Raw genomic sequence first — 7,201 nt, 5'->3', positions numbered from 1 at the left:
CAGGGGGAGAGATGTTCAGCAGGGCCTGAAGAGACCCCTAAGGGGGGGTGACTGTGCTTTTCTGGGAGCCCCGTGCTGGGGACGGGGCTAACTCTTCCTTCTAATTTCCTGCGTGCTTGCCACACTTACCCTTTGTTGCTAGGGCTCCCTAGCCCTGAAGGCCGCGAAAAAGACGCTTGGGGATCCCTGTCTGAAAGTGTCTGCTGAGGCCCCTCGAAGGAGTCCGATGCCCGATGTCATGGGGCTCAGAGCAACTGGGGCCGAGGCTGTGGCCAGCTCACGTGACTGGCAAACTCCTGTGCTCCTTGCTTTCGCTTCAGCTCAAGCTTTGAGAAGTTCTCTCTCACCGCCTCCTAAACTGAGGCAGCCTCCGCCTCCCTCCCCTCCCCTCCTCTCCTCTGGTCCTGGACTCCCATTGCTGGGTCTCAGAAGGGAGGCGGAGTTAGAGGAAGGAGCAGGGGGGCGGAGGGAGATGGAGAGGGAGGGGAATACGAGGGAGGGAAAACACCCAAAGGGGGCGGGACCAAGGCGGGAGCCTGAGAAAAGGGAAAAAGGGCTGCTTAGAAGAGGGAGGAGATGCGGGGGAAGGTGAAGGAGCAGGCTGCGGGAAAGGAGAGAAAGCAGGGAAACGAGGAGGATGCCGGGAAGAAGGAAACCGGTGATGGTCGGGGAGAGGCTCCAGGAAGCCTCACAGGGCTAGACAGGCTACGGAGAAAGGGAGCCCGACACCGGAAAAGGCCCGGATCTGGCTGCACCGAACCAGGAACCCCCTTCGGGTCTCCTCCCGGCGTCCTCCTGACTGGCTTCGGGAAGCAGCGCCAGAGCAAGTCCCCATCGGAGCACGAGTGCCCACCTGGAGATCGGTCTACTACCCAGAATGCCCCGCGCGGTGCCCGCGGGCCCCCCTCCAGCCTCGCACTAGGCGGGAATGCAGAGACCCCGAGGAAAGCGCAGCGCCGCGAGCTGTGTTAGGAGAGAGAAGAGCGGGGAACGGGGGACGCCGGAGGCCCCGGGAAGGCCAGGAGCCCGGAGCGCCCTACACTGAGCGGCCCAGGACAGGTTCCAGGGGCGGGGGGGGGGGGCGCGAGGGCGGGGCAGACCCACAATGGGTGTGGAGTAATAAAGGGGCGGGCCGAGGGCGGGAAAGGGAAGCTCCGGAGGAGCGGAGAGGGGGAGGGCCAGCCCCAAGGGCAGGGCGGAGCACAATAGTCGCGTCTCTGGCGGCGCAGAGGCCTCCGGGAAACCGGAACTGAAGCTCGCACCCAGCCACCCTCCTCCTCCTCCCTCCGCCCCCGCCTCCAGCTTCGGTAATTATGAGGTAGTGGTGGGGGGTCTGCGGGAAAGGGGGGGCTTCAGGGAGGGGGGAGGGCGGGAGGCACAGGACCGGATTGAGTTCGAATCCTCCCTTTTACGAGTCCCCCTGTGCGTCCTGGAGGCCCTCCCCTCCCCCCATATTCTGGGAATCTGCATTTGGGCGGGGCTGGCTGGGCCGGGAGCGGAGCGGGACGGGCTGCACCGGGGTGCGAGTTTCCTGCGGGGTTCAGTGTATCCCGGGGCTGCTCCGGTGTCTGACGGGTCGGCTGTGGCCTTCGGCTTCCTCTTCGGGACCTTCTTGCCGGGAGGGGGTGTCCGGGGAGCAGGGAGTCAGGACCGGATGTAGTTTTACCGCGCCCTGAACGGACCCAGGAGTCCTGCCTTCCAGCCTCTGGGCCCGGACCCCGGGCTCCTACTCCCCCGCCCCCCGGGCAGCCTCAGCTTCAGTCACCCCAAGCACGCTCTGTTCAGGCTAAACAGGCAATAAGGAGTGGAGAGTGAAGGGGAGTTCAGGAGGGCTTCCTGGAGGAGGCGAGATTGCCCTTTGGGCTATAGGGAAGCCAGAGAGAGCCTGTGAGCCGCCCGTGGGGGACAGCCAGAGAAGGGCTCCCGGCTAAGAGCTGGAGGTGCTGCTGTTCATGGACCCCCCTGCACGTTAGTGTGTCTGGGGCCAGAGGGGGTGTCAGGAAGGGGGACCATCAGGGCTGGGAGTGCCGAAGAGCATCATGGGGGGAATGGGGGAGGAGGGCCCCGCCCCCATCGGGAGGACTGCCCTCTGCCTAAGGGAGCCCAGGGAGAGTGGGGGGCCTGCATGGGGAGGGCCTGGGTTCCAGTGTGGCCTCAGACCCTTCCTGTGCTCTCGGCAGCTCCCCCTTTTGTCTTTGAACCCCGAACCTGGCCTGGTCCTCCAGAAGGGTTTCCTGGCTGGAGGATCTCCTCCTGGAGGCTGGCTGGGCCCCCCAGAGCACTGGGAGGGACCCCCATGCCCCTTTCCCAGCCCAAGGGGCCTCCAGCAGGCACGTGAGAACTTCTGGGATGGGAGAGCTCCGGGGGTCCTCCTGCAGCCCCTCCCCCTCCCCTTTTCCTGCCCCCCACCTGCCTGATTCTTCTGAGATGGATCAACCCCCCCCAAACCCCAGATGGCCCCTCCTTGTGGGCCTCATATTCCCTCAGTACTCTCTATTGGGCCCTGCTCTCCCCCTGGAGCTCTCTGCTGCCCCCACCTTCCTCAGGCTGTATCTAGGGTGTGGGGGGAGGAGGGGCTGGATGGAGGGAGGGGGCTCTTTCCTGCCCAGCCTGGTGGGGGTGGCCCAGGGGGAAGCCCAACCCAGGGGAGGAGTCTAGGGGCATTGAGGGGCCATTCCTGGGGCCCAGGGATGCCTGACCCAGGTGTCCTGACCCCCAGCTCCTGCTCAGAGCCAGCCCTCTGGGAGGATCCCTGAGCTCTGCCTTCCTGCCTGGGACCCTCCCAGGAGCCAAAGCCCTTTCCATGCTCCCTTCCTTGCCCCCCTGGCCCTTGGGCTCTCCAGCTCCGGTTCCCTTGAGGGATTCCCAGCCTCAGCTGTCAGAGGGTCCCAGGTGCCCCTCCAGATTCTTGGGAGACCCCAGCATGCCTTCCTCCTGCTTCCCCAGGCTCAGCCACCCCAGGAACACTTGAGTCTCCCCAGAGTGCTGCCTTCCCTGCCAGGAGCTCTGTTGCACCCTGAGCCTTCCCAGCCTCTCCCTGGGCTCCCCCTTCTGGCAGAGCCCTCAGGCCCCTTTCCTGCCAAGGGGGTTTGGGCTCTCCCTGTTCCCCTCCCATGTGGGATCCCAATGCCCTGCTGCCTCTTGGGGGTCTGGGAGGAGGGGAGAAGGTTGGGGGCAGAAGAGGAGCAGCAGAGGGAGGGGCTCATCTGCTCCTTCACACCCTCTTCTCTTCCCAAGCTGCCCCACACCTTGCCGCTAGCAGGCTTGCCCCTGAGGGCCGGCCTGGCCCTTGGTGACTCCTGTGGCCCCTCACCCCAGGGAGATCCCTGAGGGGCAGCCTCAGCCTGAGAAGAGAAGGGAAAGCCTCTGAACTCTGGGTCCCTTCTCCCTTCCTAGCTCAGGGTGCAGAGGCCCAGGCCTGGCCCCAGGAGGGATGGGCTGAGCCAGATCTCAAGCTGGAGGGAGATCAGGGCAGCTTTGTTGTCAGATCCCACCAAAAGCCATTGGCCCCGAGAGGGAGCTCTAAGGCAGTGAGGAAGATGGGCTTGTCTACACTGGGGGAAAGAGGGGATGAACTGCCCCAGGAGGGGGGCTCCAGGCCAGCTCCTGCTGCTCAGAAGGGCAGAGAAATCAGACATTCCCTGGGCCCAGGGAGGTCTAATGGGAAGAGCTTTGGCTGGATCTCCATTCAAGGGGCCATATGGGGTTGGTGCAGGGCCCCGTGTGGAGTTGTACAAAGGAATTCCTTGTCCCTTTTTTAATTTATCAGGAGACCTGGACTTCCTCTTACCATAGTGATGTGTAGGGGTTAACCAGTTCAGTTACAGGAAGTAGAAACCACAGAAACAGGAAGTGAAGTAGAAAAGGAAACCCAGGGTCAGTTGGTGGGTTTGTCAGTTGCTGACAGGGCTGACAGTTGGGGGGAAGTTTGCTGCCATGTTAGGTTGGTGGTTGTAGGTTAGGTGCTGGAATATAAAGGCAGGCCTGAGCTTAATGAGAGGGCTTTTGGGTTTCGGGGTTTTGTTTTGGCCTGTGTGAGAATTGGAATAATATTTCTACCGAGTTATATATTTTATAAAGTTTATTGGAAAGGGTAGACAATCATTCCTATAAGTAACCTGAGCATGTTGTCCCTGACCTTCATGCCTCTTCCTCCCTCCCTTCACCTGCCTACTCTGTTCCCGACTTCCTCCTTCCCCGTCCTATTCTCAGTTCTCCCTCCAAAAAGCCCAAAACCTTGACTTTTATTGATGTACAACACTTATGCAGAATCAAACCTGGGGCAACTGTGTTATCTCAGAAATGTTTGATGGACAGGTCAAGAGGGGAAGGGGATAATCTTCCTTGACACAGGCTGTTAGGTTTAGTATAGACATAATAACTAGTATAGACATTAGGAAATTCTCTTTATCTCTTTCCTATATTCCTCTCCTTTATTCATTTTACTTCATTCTTTTACTATCTCTATTTCAATTAAACTAAATTGTTAATTGTTAAAAGCTGCTAGAAGTTTTCTTTCCTCTGGCTTAAAGGGATAATATTAATTTGCAACCCACTATATTCTCATTAAAACTTTGTCAAAACTCCTAATTTAACCCTTACGGATTGTAGGTTGGGAAAGGATGGAAGAGCTTCACCAGATGGACTCACTGGGGCTGCTTTGCTGCCTCCACAGGGAGCCTGGAGTGCCAGGGATGGCCTTGGAGAGGGACAGACTCCCAGCCCAGGTAAGTGCATTCCAGCCCCAGATGGAGCCCCCTCAGCCAGGGAGGCCCTTCCCTGGCTCTGACCAAGATGGTGGGGAAGCTGCTGCCTCCTTCCTGCTGGGCCATGTCTGTCCCTACATCCCAGGCAGGAGGAACAGCCCTTCTGGGCTCTCTTCTCCAGTTTGGGTGTGATTCTTGGGCCCCTGGGCAGCTCAGACCCCAAGAGCTCCCCTTAGGCACAAGTAAACACTGAGGATGACCACCAGCCCACTTCTTTTTCCTGTCTCGAGATTGTGTCTTTGCTCTCTCTGCTTGTCTGGTGACACTCACACCCTCCTCCTCTGCTTCTTTTTACTTTTTCCCTCTTGAGTCTGGCCTGCAGCAGAGCCTGAGGGTGTCCCCTGGTCTGTGCCATCCTCAGGGAAGACATTGTCCCCTGGAGCTGCTCACTGACTTTTGCCTCAAGTCCTCAAGTCTTCCCAGATATCTCTGGCTTCTTCCTCTTTCTCATTTTGTAGTACAAGTCAGTCAGTGTGGAGGAACACCTTGGTGGATGCTGGACACTGCTCAGCCCAAAGGAAGGGAAAAGCCATTAGCTACCCTCCAGCCCCTGCCCCTGCACCCAGTTTCTCTCCTACCTTCTTATAGTGTGATCTTTAACATTAAGCTCACATTTCCTTAAATCCCGTCTAGTAGAGTGTGGTGTCGGCTTATGCTCTGAACCTCATTTCCTTCCTGGCTAAATTCCAGTTTTCTTAGCAGTTTTTACCAAATAAGGAATTTTCTCCCAAGTTGCTTGTTTTCCACTTGACAGGAGGTATTTTCTTTAGCCTGTCCCTTTGCTTTACCTCCTTATCTTACCAGTCCCCCAGCTTTAGGATGACGGCTGACTCGTGATCTGGTCTGAGCTCTGGCCGTGCTGCTCCCCAGCTATCCGGGCTTCTTTTCATCATCTTCCTTGATATGGCTGATCTTTTGTTTTTCCCAAATGGATTTTGTTACGATTTTTTCCAGCCTGTCAGATACCCTCTTTCTCCTGCCATGAAGGGAGAAATTACATTTTTTCTCCTGGATTATATTTTCTGGATTTGATACTCTTTTTTTTTTTTAACCCTTACCTTCCATCTTAGAGTCAATACTGTATATTGGCTCCAAGGCAGAAGAGTGGTAAGGGCTAGGCAATGGGGGTCAAGTGACTTGCCCAGGGTCACACAGCTGGGAAGTGTCTGAGGCCAGATTTGAACCTAGGACCTCCCGTCTCTAGGCCTGGCTCTCAATCCACTGAGCTACCCAGCTGCCCCCTGGATTTGATACTCTTAAGAATTCTGTTCAATCTGAAGCAGCTTCTGTGAGGTTTCATTGGAGACATTTTTGTAACTAAAGTGTGGAGCTTCCCCTCTCTGAGGAGAGACACTGAGGCTGACATGTAGGATTGAGCAATAATACCCTTAATGACATTATTTAGTTTAGACATTATTTATTAGTTAGGCTGGATGGTGTTTTAAACCTAAGAGCGTTGTCTTTCTTCTTAACTAGGGCATCTCAAAGGGGTGTCCCTGTGATGAAAACCAAGTACAGGGAGAAACAGGATTCAGGATTCAGAAAAGAGACATCAAGGGGGTAAAGTATTGGTGGTTTGCCAGGGCTTAGCAAAATGCCTGGCACCCCTAGATGTCCTTTCTGTTACAAAACCTGTCAGAAGGGAAGTAATGTTGGCTGACTTAACCAAAGCCTCTTAGAACTACCTCCCTAATTGACCCCTTTCTCCCTCTACCTCCTTTAACATCTTCCAAAGATCTGTCTGACTGCATTACAATATAAATCATCAGTAGTTTATTAATATGACAAGCAAAGGATAGGTTTAGGAAAGTGGAATCCAAGAGATCCTTAGGCTAATCTATCCAGAGTGTTCTTGAGTCCCCAATGGTGGCCATCATCCAGAACCAGTCCAGAAAGAAATTCTTCTTTCTCATAAACTATATTAACTTAAACTAAATTCCTAAGTATCAGCTTGAGTCTTGAGGAAAGAGGTTATAGAGTCCAATGGTTACTTGGGGTCTGACACATAGACTGCCCTCCTGGGATTAATCATACTTGGGCAAAATCTGAAATGTCCTGTCTCACCACCAAAGTTTGACAAGATGAGTTTTTAGACAATTAATGAACACCAGAGGCACTGCAGTCAATTTGGGACACCCCTGGGAATTCGATGGGATTCCCAAATCTGAGCTCAGGGAAAACTTCCTGCCTCTCTTAGACACAGGATCCAAACTCCCTCTCTCCATCAGTTGAAAACTTTCCCAGCATCTCTCTGCCCATTCCGCCTCTCCATCTATCAAACCAACTGCCACTCCTAGTTGCCCCTTTCCCCACCAACTATCAGTCTTATTTCCTTTACATTCATTGGTCTTATTCAATTCATCTCTTTTAAGGTAAATAAGTCTCTTTTCCTCCCTGATTCTATCTCTCCTGTATTCTATCTCCCCTCTTTATTA

At 55.2% G+C, this 7,201-nt stretch overlaps 1 protein-coding gene across 1 annotated transcript in view; it reads left to right on the top strand.

Moving 5' to 3' along the window:
* The first annotated feature begins 1,130 nt into the window (after positions 1–1,130).
* Positions 1,131–7,201, top strand: part of LOC100617201 (zinc finger protein 114-like) — an 89,430-nt gene continuing 83,359 nt past the window's right edge. Inside the window, exons 1-2 of the mRNA XM_056820265.1 lie at positions 1,131–1,307; positions 4,612–4,727. Coding sequence (XP_056676243.1) covers positions 4,623–4,727 — 105 coding nt within the window. The 5' untranslated portion in view covers positions 1,131–1,307; positions 4,612–4,622. The remainder of the gene's footprint in view (positions 1,308–4,611; positions 4,728–7,201) is intronic.

The sequence above is a fragment of the Monodelphis domestica genome, chromosome 3 (genome assembly GCF_027887165.1).
Source record: "Monodelphis domestica isolate mMonDom1 chromosome 3, mMonDom1.pri, whole genome shotgun sequence".
Lineage (NCBI taxonomy): Eukaryota > Metazoa > Chordata > Mammalia > Didelphimorphia > Didelphidae > Monodelphis > Monodelphis domestica.
Note: the sequence above shows the minus strand (reverse complement) of the source record. Positions and strands in the feature narration are given on the sequence as shown.